Genomic DNA, 18971 nt, shown 5'->3' on the forward strand with positions numbered 1-18971 from the left:
CAAGAAAAAGGTTTGGCAATCTGTGATCTAGATTTCACAATTTCCAATGACTCAAGATTATCCGTGAAAATAGGAAGTTTACTAGAAGCCACACTTCCTATTTCAGTGACATGTACCCATTAGCTATTCATAGGCATAAGGAGACTGGTCAGCTGTGTAATAATCTGGGAGATGGTTCTCCTTCCCCCACTTGAGCATAGGGTTCTAAAGGGTCACTGTTATAACAACCCAAATTCTCCTGGAAATGTCTGTGCATACAAACGTTCTTTCACAGATAAAACCAGATAAGTTTCACATTACACTGCTGAGATGTTCATGGTAGAGGGTGTAATAGGATGTGTAACAGTGTTGGTGTCATTTGTTTAATGCACTCACTGTCCTCCACAATCAACAACAACTGGTAACAATAAAACACTAATGTCTGAGTAAGTCAAATCACATAAAAGGACAGAAAACAAAAAACATTGTAGGACAAGGGACACATATTCCCTGCTCTGCAGTGGTTCTAGACTATAAAATGTGTGAGACAGGAAACAGAGCAGAGTTCAGGGATGAAGCCATGCTCCAATTCACTCAAGCCCTAATTAAGAAAAGACAGATGGGTAAATGGGTTGTGGAGGGCCTCCTTGGTCTGTAACCTGGGCAGATTTTTAACACACGTGCTGCTGGGTGGATGTGAACTGATTTGCTGGCAAATACCTATAGAGGTTGTAAATACAGATTTATAAATCATCCAGAGAAGTCCAAGAATCACCCTCTTGTGTACAATAACTTAGTGGTACTCAGTCCCTTCTAAGTTTTTGGAAAGCAGAATGAATGCAGAGGCCTCACTGAAGGAATAAGGCTGATGTCATCAACATTTCAATACAAGATTTTACCAAGCTTTGGAACTCATAGAAGAACCCTACAAACATGTAAAATGTCTTCAACCCAAGAAGAGGCAAAGATACATACAAGAAAATTAACAAACCTCAAAAGTCCATCATTAAATTCATGCTTAAATTTCAGCATGAGCAGTCCTCAGTACAGCAATGCAGCTGGACTCACATGCTTAGCTTGAGTGCCATGTGGGAACTTGTTTCAAGCTAAAAGCAAGAGAACAGACTGACCCGTGAAAGTCGGAGGGGCTCTTGATGGATCCATCACATAAAATGCCGATGCCACCTATCCAGAGCAGTTTTTACACAAGTAACATATCTATGTGTAATTATGAGATGGATTATTATGAGCTGGGATTTGCATTTTTCCTTTCAAAAAGCTTATTAAGCATTGTCTTTTTAAAGAAATTTAAGGGTTATGTGCCTCTTTGGTATGTAACAAGAAGAATATATCCGCATGCTGAGGGAAGGGATTTGCCAACTATTGCTGCAGAATTTAACAGAGAAAATTGAACTCATAAATCACCCCTGACACTGAAGTTTGAAGAAGAGGGATGTAAATCAGAGACAACACATAAACGAAAGAGAGAGACAATGAATTCTCAGAAATCTCTAGGCTGAGATGCTTTTGAATGAAGAGCATATTTAATTGTTAATTTGGAGTCTGATATTATTTTTCTGCCTGCAACTTCTGCCCTTCATGAGAGGTACTGCCAGATGGAAAAAGCGATTTCTATATTGCTTATGCAAAATCGGGGCTTCTTGAAAAACAATTGAAAAAACATGGGTAGTGCCAGCCCTACTTCCAGGGTAGGGTAGTGGTTTATTTGGAAGATTTTCGTTTTCTCTGCAGACAGGAGTCCCCTCAAGTGGAACAAAATTAGATAATATTAACCAATGTCTACAGGAATTTTGTAGTATTGCATAAAACCTTAAAATGTCATCAAAGCACCATCATACTGACCATTCAATAATCAATTCCAATTAAAGTCTTACAAAATTCAGCAACATATATCACTAAGTAAATCACAGCTGTGAATTATTTTGATTTAAACTTAACCTGTCTGTCAATACTGCTCGATTACTACCCTAACTCTTCAAAGCTATCAGGAATTAAGGCATCTCCATGGAATTGTAAAATACTCTCTCTGTGGAAATGAAGTGGTTGAAAGACAGGGGGAATCTGATAAACTCTGCACCTAATTCAACACTCTAAAAATCTCTACCAGGCTTTGTCCTTATCGCATGCAGGACAACACAGGGCAAGGGAAGAGAGGGAAAGCAGCGTGCTGAGTACTGGAGATAAAAATAACTGGTCATCATCTTTTATATGTAATCTCAATTTCAAATGCATGGCAAGATGAAAGTGGAATGGCATAACAGGCACACGTGAAAGCAGATCCTTTCTTATTTACATGATGTTTTGCCAGTTTTGTTTTGACGGATCATTCTAGCACATGCCATACAAGGGAAAAACAACTGAAATGAGGAGTGAGGATACATTCTTGTGGATACATTCACAGGTCAGATCCATGTGGTCTGACTGTCATCAGAAGCATCTTGTGCTGATATTTTAACATAAACATGTCCTATCTTTGTTATTAGAAGCTGTAGATACTTTCCTCCCAGGAAGAGTTCCAAGCACTCTTGAACTTGTATTTGTATGTCAAACACCCTAACAGGGGCAAAAATACAATTATGTCAAAATGCTGAGACTTTGAACAAGGAAACAGTAGAAAGCATGGCTTGAGGACAAACAAGGGCATTCACATAGGCTACAGACCACCACCTCTATTAATGCATCATTTAAGTGCTAAACACTACAGTCTTGGCTGAGCAATGTTATGCTGAGATATTGCTGTCCTGATGCAATAGCAGATGCAATCTTTCATGTGCAGGAAGGGAAGAAGAGATTTAACTGATCAAAGACTTACAGACATAGATGAGTCAAGAGAGTGTCATAAGTTCATCCTGGTCTGGCTTGCCAGATAGATTCACAGCTGAGAATTCTTCATTGACCAATTTTCATCTGTTTTTCTTGCTTCTCTCCATCTATAGTGCCAATGGTTAAATTTCTCCGTAAGATACCCTAGAGCAGCAAGGCAGAAGATACAGCACAAGCAAAGGGAGAAAGCAGATGATAAGATACATTTCAGCAGTGATCACCCCTCAAACCATTACAATTGAGGATGAGAAATATGTCTTCTGCTGACAAATTAATAATTGCAGCTGCTACATGCCAGAATCATCTAAATTGCATTAGGCCACTTTCTCTTTCCACAGCAGCTACACACATTTTTGTTAAATTGTGCAACTTGTGTCTGGTTTATAGGCTCAGATTTCAGGCAAAATTACTTCAGATTAGTTCAAATCCACATAAATCAATAAAAATTTGTGGCAAAGAACAGAACAGTCTGATCTTTGAGCACTCTGACTTCTTTGAGCAGTGGTGGACTGACATCCATGTACAATCACGTGTACACACACATAAACTTGCTCATATGGAAACATGAATGGAGTCCAAAGTTTAGGACACTGAACATTCAGATTATTGTCCATGTGTGTCCTACTCCCAGGAGGTGGAAGAGAAGTCACAGCTGACCTTGTAAGAGATCTCTTTCTCTTGCAAGGAGCTAAGGGCTGAGGCCAACTGTAGGAGTTTCAGTAAGGCCAAATGCCGGGGGCTGCCCTTGGGCCACAACAACCCCCAGCAGCGCTACAGGCTTGGGGAGGAGTGGCTGGAGAGCTGCCAGTCAGAGAGGGACCTGGGAGGGTTGATTGACAGCCAGCTGAACGTGAGCCAGCAGTATGCCCAGGTGGCCAAGAAGACCAATGGTATCCTGGCTTGTGTCAGCAATAGCGTGGCCAGCAGGGACAGGGAAGGGATCTTACCCCTGTACTCGGCACTGGTGAGGCCGCCCCTCGATTCCTGTGTTCAGTTTTGGGCCCCTCACTACAAAAAGGACATTGAATGACTCGAGCGTGTCCAGAGAAGGGCAACGGAGCTGGTACAGGGTCTGGAGCACAGGTCGTACGAGGAGTGGCTGAGGGAACTGGGGGTGTTTAGTTTGAAGAGGAGGAGGCTGAGGGGAGACCTCATCACCCTCTACAACTACCTGAAAGGAGGTTGCAGAGAGCTGGGGATGAGCCTATTAAACCAAGTAACAAGTGATAGGACAAGAGGGAATGGCCTCAAGTTGCACCAGTGAAGATTTAGACTAGATATTAGGAAGTATTTCTTTACAGAAGGGGTTGTTAGACGTTGGAATGGGCTGCCCAGGGAGGTGGTGGAGTCCCCATCCCTGGAGGGGTTTAAGAGTCGAGTTGACATAACGCTGAGGGATCTGGTGTAGTTGGGAAGTCAGTGTTAGGTTAATCATTGGACTAGGTGATCTTCAAGGTCTTTTCCAACCTAGATGATTCTGTGATTCTGAGCTACCTCTGAAAGGAAGTAGACCAGTCCACAGGAAAAGAAATAAATCAAAAATCTAGACTGAAGGGCATCTCCTTGAAGAGACAGCATTGCTTCCAGAGTGATAAACATGAGCTGTCCTGGTCTGTGGGACTCTAGCAAAAAGTTCAGGGTCAGCAAGCTAGAACAGATTGTTTCCCTTAGGCTCTTCCTGGTCTGTTATTGAAGAAAGCACAGCAGCTTATTTTCCTAAATTATTAACTTTGCTGCCTTTTCCGCTCAACACATCAGATAAAAAAGTTTATTCAGTCATCTTATTTATTTACATTCCTATGCCAAAAATCTCACCAAACAAAGCCTATTTGATGATTTATTCTTTGCTAAAGGGTAAGCTTATTTACAATAATCATCTTATGATAAACTTCTTAAAAGAAGGATTTGGAACTGGAATTCATAACAGAGAAATCTGACTTTTCCAGAGAGGTCACTTTTGTTATCCATATTGCACTACAGAAGAAATGAAGCCAGCTGAGCTCAGATGAGGCTGGATGTGGCATAACCACTTTGAAGTTTTGTTTGTTTTCACTGGTTGACCCACTTCCTGTCAGAAGGAATCACCTTCACCTAATTGGAGCTCTTCCAAGTTATGAGGGGGAGAAAAGACATAAAGGATTCAGATGCAGGGTCCCACAGAGGGTGCTCTGCAGCACAGACGTTACACACGAGGGATTACCTCTAGTGCAAGCAGAGAAGAGTCAAGTACAAAGACAACTTCTGAGCAAGGCCTCTCCAGTGACCAGCACATCAGACTGAGAAGGAGCTGGTGGGAGCAGAGAGCACATTGCACTCTGCCCATCTTTGTAACAATCTTCAGCTATTTTAGGTAGCAGCAGTATTCTGATTGCTCTGGTGATAGACTTGGGCCAGTCACATCTCCTTGATGAGACATTTAATATGGATGTAAAGGTGGCTGTGCTGGGTTTGTGTGTGGTGGGGGTTTTTGGTAGAAGGGGACTACAGTGGTGGCTCTCTGAGAAGCTTCTCGAAGCTCCCCCAGCTCCAGGTTGGACCCACCTCTGCCCCAAGGCCAAGCCAATTAGCGACAGTGGCTGTGCCTCTGTGATAAGAATTTAAGAAGGGGAATCTGGGAGAAGGGGCTGGAGTTGTGAGGAGAAGTTGCGAGGAGGACACCTAAGCAGATCAGTGGAAGACAGGAGGAGGAAGAGGGGGAGGTGTGCTGGTGCAGAGACCCCCCTGCAGCCTGTGGTGAGATGACAGGGCCGCCCCCCTGCCAGCCATGGGGGTCACTGGAGGAGCAGATGCTGACCTGCAGCCCAGAGGACCCTATGTGGGAGCAGGTGGCTGTGCCTGAAGAAGGCCGCGACTCTGTGGGGAGAAGCCCACAGAGAGACAGCAAACCATTTTCCCCCAAAACATTACAAATATCATCTTCAAGCACACATTGTTTTCAAAGGGATTAACATGTAGAGACTTCTGCCATTTGGAGATGTGCTTTACCGAGCTTAAATCTCTCCTCCGTTCTCACTTCCCTCCCACCAGTGTTGCAGCTGGCTACATTTGCAGTGGAGGGAGTAACAGCAAAATGGGTGGGTTTGGTGTAGGATGTTACCCAGCCTGGATTGATAACGCACTAGGTTATTCATGGCAGGGGGTGGCTCAAGTCTCCTTGTGGCTACTCATAGATCACCTGTGTCTCCCCTGAGCTCTCCCCATGTCCCCGGCTGTGAGGCTCCCTCCCAGCCCACCATTTGATTAATCTGCTAACAGGAGCAGGGTAAACTGAGAACAAATACGAGTTCCTGCAGGTTTGCAGTGGCTGTCTACCCAGGGCGTAGCCAGGTCAGGACCATGTCCTCAGGCCTCTCATCCTCTGTCTGCTTCACCGGAACAGCAGGGGGGCGACCAGGGCTGCTGGCTGCCACTGGAGGAATGGCAGTGCCAACTCCAGCTCCCAGCAGCGCCTCTGCTGCCGCCTGCCCAGCCCGGGCTGTCACTGCATGCCTGGCACACCGATACATCAGCGGTTTTTAAAATGTATCTCCAAACCGGACAGATGGCTCTGCACTCAGCAACCTTCTCCGGCCACAGAAAGGCCAGGGCCCCTCACCCAAGGAGCAGCACGCTGCAACACAGCACACCGCAATGAGCCCCACGATGGGGACACGGCCTTCCTCACTGGCGGGGAAATCGTGCCATCCTTCCCAAGCTACCTGCACCCCTCAACATCAGTTTTCACCATGTATTGAGAAGATTAAAAGTGTTAGGGAGAATTGAGAGCTGGCTTCTTCCAAGTGCAAGGTCTGCTACTGAAAACTGGTCCTGGTGGGGGACCAAGGCTTCTCACCCAAGGGTTCGGCTACATGTCACCTCTGGAGACTACACAGGTGGCATGCAAATCCCCAAAGCACTTCCTAGAGACAGGATGCAAAGAGAGTCTCAAGCTGTGACAACAGTCTAATTTTTCTCAGCTAAAGTTAGGGTTACATCTGCAGGTTTTAATGGGGATAATTTGTAATGGTTTTAGTCAACATGTTTTCTAGTTGTTGTCCTCAACTGTTCCCTTGGGCCTTGTATTTATATCATACTGCAGTTAGCCCAACCACATGGACAGAGTCACTGTCTTCATCATTTTGGACTTACTCCATCCAGAATCCATGTAAATCATGACATTTTCCTGTTAGCGCATGTATCACCACTCTGAGCTGTAACTGCAAGTTTCACACCACCCCAAGAAGCATGCAAGAATAGATGTCCATGCTGCTGGAGGAAAAACACCCTGGGATGTTTCCAGAGGGAAGAGGAAGGAAAAAAGAACCAATCTGGGGAGCACACAAATACTGGAGTTTAATGACAAGCCCAGAGATTTGTCCACATCTGCAGGAGGAGCTGGATAGCCCATTGCCAGGGGAAAGAGCACATACAGTCACCACTTTCTGCATCTGGATGATTTACAGCTGAAAAAAACATGCATAGTATATTGACAGCAGGTGGTATTTGCTATACATCTATATTTGCTCTCTATACAGAACAAACCTTCTCTGGTTTGGGAAAAGGATATGGAAGTGTCCTTTGTCCACATTCATGTAGATCCTCAGGAAGACATGATCTGGCATATAAAGATAGTAACCAACTTATTCTGGCAGCTTCAAAGCTGGCATAAAAACTCAGGACAGGTTTGTTCCCTCCAGGTCTGAGGGCTGCTCCACTGGCAGGCAGTGCAGTGCCTCACAAATATCTCAGAAGTGCACAGATCCAGGCATAGTGCATGCATAACATGCCATCAGAGTTCAATAAAATAAATTGGAAGGAGCAAAAGTAATTTTCAAAGCACAATTCACAGGAAGCACAGGATGATTTACAGAAACTAGAGGCTACAAGCTGACAGGAAAATAGCTCCTCACAAATTAGTTATCTTCCAGGTCAGTCACTTGAGAGAAATACAGGACAGTCAAGAATCACTACCAAGGTGTGATTTGTATGCAGAAGGGCTACTGCTCATTGTAACATATCTCTTGTAAAATATGGACTGTGGATATACATGTTCACTAGAACAACAGCGTCGCTTGCTTCCCTACTTGGTATAGGTTTGCAGTTTTTCAAAGATAAACCAGTATTTTACAACTGAAAAGGCAAAAAACTCTGACGAATTAGTATTTCCCTTCTATCTGATTGACAAATCAGTTAAAACTACAATGTATTTTCCCCTCTTCCACAAAACTTACAAAAAAATCACATAGGGTATAGCTTGTTCTTGACCTTTCTTTCTAAGGGGTTCTTAAAACATTCTAGAAGTAATCACAAACAAACGTTTCCATACCTGGAATAAAACAGCAGCAGAAAACAGTACCAATGAAAAAAGCTAGTCTGACAGCCACCAGGCACAAATGTACAACCTCTGTCATAGAAAACTGCCTGAAGAGAGAAAGAGAGGTTTGAATTTAGTTTCTCTAGATCTCTAACTAGTAACTATTATCTCAGGCCAAATTCACTGATAGCCCATGGTAGCAGATACAGGTTGTCAGGAAAGATATTCTTGATTTCTGAGATGCATTTGGCATTTCCATAATTCCAACACAACATGGTTTTACTAACCTACATATTCACCATCCAGCCATTCCAAACAGTAAGAGAATCCTTTGAGCAGTGCTTGCCTTTAACAGTTCTACTAAAACATATTTTCATTTGCTTTCCTTTAAATTTCAAATTTGGCCCATATCTGCTGCATTTACTCTCTTGGTTTTTTTGGTGGTGAACTAGAATGTAACCTCACAATAAAAATTACATTTTAGCAACTCTAACAGCTTGATTTGCGATAATTTGTCTATGTCTTGTCAGCACTCATTGTGCAAGATGTGGAAAGAATTCAATTGCTATGACTGTAACCAGAAGCCATAATAATAATGAAATTCAAAATTTAAAATAACATACCAGATGCACCCTGCCCATCTAAACAAGAGAGTAAAAACAGTGGCAGCTTTTTTATCTTTAAGATTCTTAATTACATTTGTCTTTAGTGGCTGATCTGAGGTCTGGAGATGTCAGTGGCTGCAAAAGAAAGGGAAGGACTGCGTGAGACAAAGGCTGTCCTCACACAGAGATGATCAAAGTTCCTGATGACAAATTTTTTCTGTCTGGAAATGATATTTACGTGAAATATGAAGATTTTGGATGCATTCCAAGATTTCCTAACATTAAAAAGTCAACCAGAGCTTAGCCCTTCAGTGCTTATCAGCCTGTAATATAACAGTACTGACTGGACGTAGCACAGAACCATGCAGCAGGATTTACAAGTAGCTACAGCAATTTGCCTCCATATCATGCAGTGTTGGCTTGCCCACTAGCCAGCCTCTTTGAGACACAAAGTCAGATCAAGCCTCCTCACATAAACTAGTTGTTCTGTGACAAAACCTTAATATTGCTATAACTTAGAGCCCAGATATGCAGTCAGATCCACTCAGGAACAGGTTATGGTGCATGTGGCCTGGAGTGCAGGACTGCCTCTTTACTTTGGTGCTGTATTTGTCTCACTTTTGAGAAATTACCTTAATAATAAAGCCCATTTTTTTCCTTTTCAGATTAACAGATGGATTATCTTCTTTCAGCATTATTTACAGAACATTATATGCTCATGTTCTTTCAAATTTATATACAACACTGCACTTTCAAATGAAGAAAAACAAAGAAACAGCTGCAATCTTCACTTGATAACATTTATTCAATAGTTTCTGAAATAAGCAAGAATTTTAAGAAGCCCATAAGCAATCAAATACAGCCACAAAACCCCCATACTGAACCTAAATAAGAAGCACTATGAGAAATACACAATATTTCATGAAACAATACTGTACATCAACAACCTTTAGGAAACAAACAACTCAAACATATGCTTAGTCACAATATAAAAAACTTTAACCTTTAAAGAAAAATATAGATTCACTCCAATTGTAGGATCCAATCCCATGCTCACTGAAGTCAATGGAAATTCTCTCACTGATTTCAATGTTTGAAGGATCATGCCCCTACTTTGCCTCAAGAGGCACTTTAATTATTATACAAGGCCTAGCCTGAATACTATTACAAAAATGTCAAACATCAACTCAGGAATATGTTTCAGTAACTTTCAGGAAATAATGGAGAAATAGGTTATCTATTCATGCATGGAATAAGGCAAAAGCTAATTCATTCAGATTAGGAATAATAATTTTTACTAGTTTCTTTTTCACAACACAAACATTTTAGACTTTTTTAATTAATGGATATATTATATATCATATTATGCTTCACATTTTTCCTACCTCTACTGAGAAAGCTGGCACTGACATGTCATAAAGAACTCCTCATTAATTATTGTTTTCTGTTCTGTAACAACCACAAGAAACTCATCTGGGTTTAGTAATAGTGTCTACCAAGAAAAAAGCACACACTATCATAAGCTTATCGTTTATAGAGCTCAAGGTACATTAAAATGTAATTCATGAAGTTCACAAATTCTGTTTTAAAATATTTTTCCAAACTAAAAGCTGCAGAAAATTGGTTCTTAAATATTCTACAGAAAATTCTGAAGCATCTAATGGTTTAAATTACTTATGCTTTCTTCTTAAAAATATTTAAATTAGGTTAGTAGCCCATCCTTTTGAAAAATAATCCAAAAAAAGATACACTAGATTACAAATCTTTTGTCTTAATCAGTGTAACCAAAGGTTTGTCATCTGGGCTGTAATCTTCATAAGCAATGGGGGTTGCATCATACATTGCAGGTCGGGATTTCTTGCCAAACCTGGAAACAAAAGAAAGCTTTTGGTAACAAACAGAAGTATGAATGAATTAATGGCAAGAACTCACTGAGTTATGGTATGCGGTCAGAAACAGACACAGAGTCTAGATGAATTCTCAATTGTATTGCAACATTCCAGTAGTACAGAAGTTTAAATATCTGAACAGTGACTTTTGAAATCAAATTAAAAAAAGGTCCTTCTTGCAAACAAGAAACAGATTCCATATCAAAAGGCTACAGGAATTCTGCTACAGAATTCAGCAGTATCAGAATAGGAGAAGACTGTGGAAGGCAAAAGTGAAACTGATACAGTTTCAGTGAGGCCAGAATTTTATTTTAGAGCTTGCTGTAACAAACAATATTAAGGTCAGGTCATACATATTTACAAAAAGTAAATAACAGACAACTGTGTGACATTTGCATTTGGAAATGCAATAGTTGTGCACTGGATTTGAGTTATGAGCTATAGACAAAGAATTTAAAAAATAAACTTTTCTCACCTGATGTGCTTGAGAAGCACATTTTAATTATGAACATGCTTCACACTATTCACAACACTGGCAAAATCAATGGCATTTAGGATAGTGCAGTGCCACACAAACATACTAATCTAGTAAAGGTTCACAAGCAACAGAATCCCATCAGCAGCGTGCTCCTCCTGGGCAACCATTGCTCTTAAGAACCAGGCTGCATCTGCCTGGGCAGAGAACTGGTGCAGATGTATCACTGTGGCCCAGTGCTGGCATATCCAGAACTCCTTCAGGTGCCTTTGTACTGCATAGACAGTCTGTCACACTTCTGATCATTTATTAAGACACAAAAATAATAGTGCTAAAAATGCAACTTGAAAATGGAAAAATGACCAAAGTGTTCTGACTACAATTACAGGAGCTTTAAATAACAAAAAGGATCACAGGAAAATGAGGCAAAAAAGGGTCAAATCTGATTTCCTTATGGACCTGATGCAGAAAAATTACTAACACAGAAACATAAAGACTTATTTAGGTAATGATCCACACTAAGGATTCTTTTTAACCCCTTCTTCTGTGTCATATTAAGTCTATATTAATTTGTGTACAGTGGAAGGTGAGATCCAGAAAATTCAGATTTTGAGGCTAATATTTAGACCAAACCAAAATTAACTTGTTTTTATTCCAAGATCTTTATGCAAGTTCCTGTCTGTTCCAATTTAATTCTTGTCTGTTTTCAGTGATATAGAATTGTTGACAAAACTAAAATGGCTGGAAGCATTATGATCTATATGGTGGAAATTTCATTTTTCAAAGTACTTCAGCTGCCAATAAGGCCACACCAGATACATTTACATGCACAAATGCCTCCGGTCTTCTATAGTTTAATAAATACATACAATTGCCATGTTCGCTCATCAGCATCATGATGGATAAACCTGATTTTTTGTAAATGAGATAAAATTCCAAGAATTGAATAAAGGAATCAAGTTATGGAATCTTACTAAATCAGAGGCAACAATGAATTCTGAATCACCCTTTCTATCACTCTTAAGGGTTTAAAGGAAATAGAGCTCTGCATAGATTGCGAACGATGATGAACAACCTTAAGTGATTTAAGTTAAATTTTGCCTTTTCTGACAGGTAGAGAACAAATGGCTTGTTGCACATGGTGAAGCGGTACAGAATCTGTTCTTCTGTGTAGGTCATAGTTGACATGTGCCCCTAATTAGTAAACGCTGAGAAAAGACCACAGCACATGTGCTAGTTGTTTGTGGCCTGGCTGAGCCATCTAGCTGGTAGACCACATTGCTTTGATCAGGCAGTTCAGAAGCCAGTCCCTGCTCGTAACAGTAAACAGAGTTAACACAAACCTCAGAGGTCTCAAAACAGAACTGTTACATGGGAAGTCCTAGTTCAATGAGTGTGTATCTGGTAGGATTGCACAAGGATGCTATTTAATCGCTTAATTGACGATATAAAAGAAAACATAAAACAATTACCAATACAATCTGCAAGAGGCAACAATTCAAGGGGTAATAAATAGTGAAAAGAAGCAAATCACTGCTATAGAGCGCACTAGATCAATTAATAGGCTGCTTACAACAAAAGCACATACAAAACAAATGAATAAAGATTTCTTCAAGTGCAACCAAATACAAGATTATTCATCTAACAAAGAGTATGCACCATGTTGGGAAATCTCAACCCTGGGAAGTGGGAAGCACTGAGTCTGGAAAAAGACTGGAGGGACATGATGGATAATCACTTTAACATTAACTTTAATGCCATATTGTGTCTGATGATCAATTATGTGCTTAGATTGGTAAGAGAGTAGGATGACGGAAGTTCTATGGCCTCTATATTTATCATTGGCAAGTCCACTCATGGGTAACAGCGTTCCAGTGTGTGTATCAGAGATACTTACCAATGGCATAGGGATCATCACAAAGTCAAATAAATGACATGAGAATTAGAAAATATATTTTGCAATGAAACACTGAACAAGAGCAGTTACCTGTGTAACTTGACAAAGAGAGAATGAGGGTTCCATGAGAATTTTGTGAACAGTATATATTCAATGTAAGAATTCTTCTTGGCACAGGCAGCTCCGTACGTGTGAAAGTAAAAATTAAAGAAACTACACTGTATGTAGTACATGATATCTAGACACACAAAAATGTTTACAGTAGTACAGTCTCTGTAACCAGATACTTTGTGAACTCAGCATGAATGCTCTTCTAAAGTGAACAATCCAGTATCAGCAACAGATCCTGGTTCCAATTCAATGAAGTCTCATGGCTGCAGTAGCCAGTGGTCAACTATTTCATTACAGTGTTCCCTTCTGGCTTTAAAATATATAAGCTTTAACATAAAAAGGAGTATTTATTTCCTGTCTGCATAATAAATACTAAAGAAAGCTGTGCTTCACCTTGTTAGAAAACTATCTAGTTATCATCTGCTAATCCTAAGAACATTCACTAGAAGTAGATATTTATTAGTAACAACCCTTGTGAAGATATGTTTTCTCTTACAGCAAGTACCTTGATTAGTAAAGATCAAATTATAAAAAATGATCAAGAAAAAAACCTGCTGAGAAATATGAACAAGTAATTTAAGAATAATTTACTGAATATGCAACAGGCATCCACACTCCCTGGACACCTACTGACTTTAACAGAAACCTTAAAGAAAATAATCTACTCATTTTTTCTTAAACCTCGAAATTACTAATAAGTTTGGGTATCTAACTGGGAAAGGGAATGATTTTCAGAAAATGCTGAGAATCTATTACTGAAAGTAGGTATCTTAGATACAACAATTCTGAAAATTCAGACCTTGGTATTTTTAATATGCAGATTTAAGAGTTTATGCAAAAATAACTATAAAAGTTATGCTCCTCTTCCTGGAGTGAAATTATCAAAGCAGTGTTTTATATTTTCTTGGAAACAAAATAAACACAATCATGTTCATACTCAACCTCTGTGAATTACCTGACTTGGCAGCTCTATCTTGGATTTTTATAAGGCATCCAGTTCTCTGAGAGCCACAGAGAATTATTTGGAATAAAAACATTTATTTTCACTTGCATTAAATAGAAACACCTTTCCCAAGAGAGGGAAACTCTTTATTGACAGGTTCCAATAATGTAACTTACAACTGCATAATATGGATCTGAAAAATCATCATGAATATATCCTAGTCTAAGAAGTTCTTTGGGTGTTATTTAACCTTGATGAAAACTTGTTTTTCTAAACTTCTGCCTTCAGTAATAAACAGAGATTAATTCTAAGTAGTCCAGACAGTAGTGATAAAGACCTGAACTAGCCCAGCTTCCAAGATTTGAAAGGTTTCATATAGGAAACCTTTTACCATTTCCATTACCGGCCGATGAGACTGTAAAAGGCAGGGAAAATTCAGATTAAAAAGATCCTACCTTGCTGGTACACTTTTCCTTGGTACCCTTAGATAGAAAGTTGCCAAATTTGTTTTAAGAAATAAGTAAGAAAACCTAGGTGTTTTACACTGTTCCTCAGGAGACCAATTCCAGTGCCTGGGGAAGTGCAAAGTACCACGTCAGCAAGTAGTAACTGAACAGGATTGACACATTCATCACTGCTGCAGTAGTAGGAGGGAAGTGATTAATTTGAAAGATTAACAGTATCATTTTGCACCTTGCTTTCCACCCTTGGAGAAGTGTAGTACCTAACAGTAGACATTCAGAAGGCCAAATAGTAAAAAACTGTAAAGCTTTTTACGGTCCATAAAGTAAAGCAACTCGTTCCTCTCCCAATACACTGCTAAAAGAAAAAAAGAGTTCTTAGGGTGTGTATGGTGTGGAGATTCTGAGCTCCCCCTGGAAGAGATGTAAGGCTAAGTGGCAAAGGAGACTTGAGGGGAAGACTTGAAAGAGCACTGATTTTATTGCTATGTGAAATTATCTGTGCACATCCTTCTGTTTAAAATATTTACTAACTAATATATTTTGATAATGAACAAATGTATTATTGTAAATCTAGCTGGAACAGTTTAAGGAGCTACTGCCCAAAGCTGCAAAGTGATTAACTGAGCCTGTGGGAACTCCTCATCTCTTTCAGATAACTTTGACGACTTCAGTGGTGGTACCCATCAACCTATTTAATTTGCACCGAAACAGAACCAGAGCATTCAGAAAATGAATTACCAGCAATCACCAACCAATGCGCGTGCATTTCTCCACGCACAGGAATGTGTCTCCCTCCATTCTTTTAAAACCATTTAAATGGTAATACACATGAACGCTCTTGGAATTTGAAGTGATCTTGACAATCGAAGAAATAGGAAAAAGGAACAATAAAAATGAAAGTTCTACCCTATTAAGAGAGATGTCAGATGCAGAAGAAACAATACTGGCTAGAAAGCAAAATGGCACAGAGGATCTTGGGGTAAGGAAAAGGTCTAACAGGTCACAAAATTAAATCAGCAATCACTAGCGTAATGCAAATTTTTTAAAAAAGCAAGCAGTTTTCATTTTCAGATGTATGAACAGGAATGCCATAAATAAATGCAGGAGGTGATTACTCAGTTCATTTGCTACAGGTAAAGCTTCAGACAGAGAACTATTTCCAGCTTTAGGAACCACTCTTCAAAAAAAGAGAAGGACAATCTGGGGTGTGTCCCAGGAAGACAATAAAGAAGCTGATAGGATCCAGGAGAAGATACTGGAAGAATGGGTTAGTTTAGTCTAAGGAAGAAAAAAGTTGTTATTTTTATTTTGGTTTTATTATTAAAAAAGAAGTGGGGGGACGACACGATGTATATGTTTACTATAAAGGGAACAGTGATAGATTATTCTTCATGACAACCTGAAGACCAGTAAGAAGGGAGCAGCCTAATTCATAGCAAAGAAAATCAAGGTTAGACTTCAGGAAAGCCCTTTTTAACACTATTCAACTCCTTTGGAGGTTTTTAAACACAATTGTTGGCAGGGAGCTAAGTGTAATTAATGCTATATCAGTTCAGTGGCTTACACTTGAGCTCTTGAATCCCTTCCAGTCCTACTTTTGTAATACTGCCTCGCTTGCAAGTGCTCCATTAAAACTAAAAGTCAAAAAATTACTATCTCTAGGAAAGCAAGTAAGAAAGATCCTAATTTTGAGGCAAACAGGAGCACAAAAAATGAGTGATTTGAAGAGTCTCGCTAAATAATCTGGTAAATTAGTCATAAAAATCAAGGTGCCTTTGCTATCTAATCAAATTACTTGTGTGTATCAGTCAAAGAGTATTTACATCCCAAACAGAAGATCTTACAAGCTAAGAACTCTGCATCTGCCCCTCTCCACCAGTTACACCAAATACATTCAGAATAACTCTGTTTTCAAGGAGTTGTGCTGGACTGTCACATTTCAGATGAGAACAGAATAGGGATCAAAAAAGAACAATGAGCAATGCCAGTGATCCTATCTTTTCACAGTGAAGCAGCCCATTCTCTCCCAACGCAGTTAAATGCACTATGCACAGACTGAAATTACATACTGTAACATATTTCTTTTAAATTACCATCCCCAGAACAAACCTGGCATGTCGGATAGAAGCAATTGCACTACTGAATTCACTGTCAATGCTTCTACAGTTGTAAAATTCTTCATAGGCTGGCCTGGAAGAGCCTTGATATTCAATGCGGCTGATGCGACATATTCCCACAATCAGAATGATCAGCATCAGGACAAACGCTACGCAGAGAGCCCCAATTATGATGTAGAGGGAGTGACGAGGCATATTTGTTAGACTCTCTGCCATATGCCCAGACTTCCACTGCAGATCTGCCAGTAAGAAATAAAAGGTTATCGTTAATTAGTAATTTATATCCTTCCTGATGAATAGAATTCTTTTATGACATTCACTTTCAATATTTCTGTGGAGACTTTTGAAGCTAGGCGGATATGTAATATGAACCTTCCCAGGCTCTGTTATGGATATGTCACCATGCCTAACATGCAACAAATTTGAATAGTACTGTCCTGATCCTTCACCCAGCTTTTTTGTAGTTTTTTAAGGCCATATAGGAACACTTATCTAGTTTGAGCTCCTGTATAACCCAAGTCATAGAAAATCATCTAGTTATTCTTGCATTATTCTATGATATACTACAGGCTCTCTAAAGGCAGGCAGGTTTTATGTAAAAGCTTCTAGTAATCCACCAATTCTCTGGGAAGTTTGTTCTAATAGTGAATGAACCTTTCAACTACAATGTGTTGTTTAAGATGTATTAAACATGCTTGATTTTTATTTGAAGCACAGACTTTTTTTATGCCTACCTCCACCAGACTGCAGAGACTTCAAAACAAGCATTTCAAGGACAAAAAGGGTGTCTCATAAGGTGCTACAGTACTGAGCCTGCTAGAGTGTTTTCTCAAGCATAATTTCCCTGAGAGGTCTCAAAGCTGACCTTAAAGTCAGACCCTGGAAGAGGTTTCTTGTATTTAAGTATTCCAGACCTTCTTTATAAATATTCTTGTGCCCAAACTATTGTCTATCAATGCCAAACAGATTGTCTATCAAATGCCTATGTCCTCAGATCTGTTTTTCTCTAGCATGGGTCAGGGTATTTCTAATTAACCTGTATTTCCCTCTAGGGTTCATTTTTGACAGTCTAAAAGCCTATGGTCTCAAAAATTACTTCAAACCAGGAACAAACTTGAACCATTCTGACTACAGAAATCTGACACGCTTCAAGTTATTTCTAGCAGGTGACTGTTCCTTTTTCAAATGGACTTCTGCTTGCACTGGTTTAGAAACTCCCTTTACTTAATAACTGTCTGGGAACAGGGCTATCAAGTGTATGTTTTTGGAATGTTAAGATATTCTTAGAAGCCACCTCTCGAGGATATTGATGATGGCAGATAACTTATTCAAGCACCTGACCTGAAATCACAAGTTTAGTGGCATCTGTGGATGTAATGTTCATCTATGGTAGAAACACAGGGAAATGTATGAGCACAGAAAAAAAAAAAAAATCCATTTTAGAGGAAGGTAGGGAGAAAGGCTAAAGCTGTAATGTGTGGGATTCACCTGGGCAAAGTTTGAAGAAATGCTTACTCTGTGTTTACAATAGTAAAGGTTGTCCTGGAGCACCTCTGAGCTTGGGCTTGCTTAGAATTTTGTCCACAAATGTGAGCTGAGTTTACAGGACTGACTGCTTGTTGGTATTATCTTCTTCAGAGATCAGTAAAGTTTTGATCAGCCTGAATCATTCAGTGATTTAATGTTGCTAAAGTGCTGTTACTGCAATTTTCCCCGACAGCATATGAGGGAGAGAATACAGCTGTGCTCTGTGCAGTCTGGAATGGGTTTCTATTTCTGTTCTGCAGCACATTCGTCACACAAAGTGGTTTCTGTCAGGTTGTCAGATCAGGCCAAATTCAGATCTAATGTGCGCAGATATATGACAAGACAGTTCTGATTTAGATTCTGTGTCTTCCATCTCTGGATGATAAGGATGAAATTTTTTCCTTTCTTCCTCAACAGATAAAAATATGAAGATTAACATCTTATCCTCCAAAGATTAGAAAGAACTATGACAGCTCAAAATCACAGCATTCTTAGTCGTCATAGTAATGTTCGTAGAATTAACTAAGAATTAGATTTCAATGCACATCACACAGTCAGTACTAGAAATTCTTTATCACGTTAGTTTTCAAGTAACCACATGGTTTGGCTTACCTTGCTAACTACATTAATAATTACAAAAGTGGCAAAAGTAATAATATTAACAAATAACCAGCAGGCATCACAGAATTCATATGAGACATGTTGTAAGCTTTTTTTTTTACAATGAATGCTCCATTAACTTTTCAGGCAAATACATTTCATTTTGGAAGGAAGAATATCCTCTTTATAATTAAGACTGATTTAATCCTATTTAATTGGAATTGCTA

At 39.6% G+C, this 18971-nt stretch overlaps 1 protein-coding gene across 2 annotated transcripts in view; it reads right to left on the minus strand.

The window, feature by feature from the left end:
* Positions 1 to 9491: 9491 nt before the first annotated feature.
* Positions 9492 to 18971, minus strand: part of DNER (delta/notch like EGF repeat containing) — a 134794-nt gene continuing 125314 nt past the window's right edge. For both annotated transcript variants that reach the window (XM_074912317.1, XM_074912315.1), the window contains 2 exons: positions 16610 to 16856; positions 9492 to 10588 (listed from right to left, as the gene is read on the minus strand). In XM_074912317.1, the coding sequence (XP_074768418.1) occupies positions 10477 to 10588; positions 16610 to 16856 (359 nt within the window). In that variant the 3' untranslated portion in view covers positions 9492 to 10476. The remainder of the gene's footprint in view (positions 10589 to 16609; positions 16857 to 18971) is intronic.

Source organism: Athene noctua, chromosome 8, assembly GCF_965140245.1.
Source record: "Athene noctua chromosome 8, bAthNoc1.hap1.1, whole genome shotgun sequence".
In the NCBI taxonomy this organism is placed as follows: domain Eukaryota; kingdom Metazoa; phylum Chordata; class Aves; order Strigiformes; family Strigidae; genus Athene; species Athene noctua.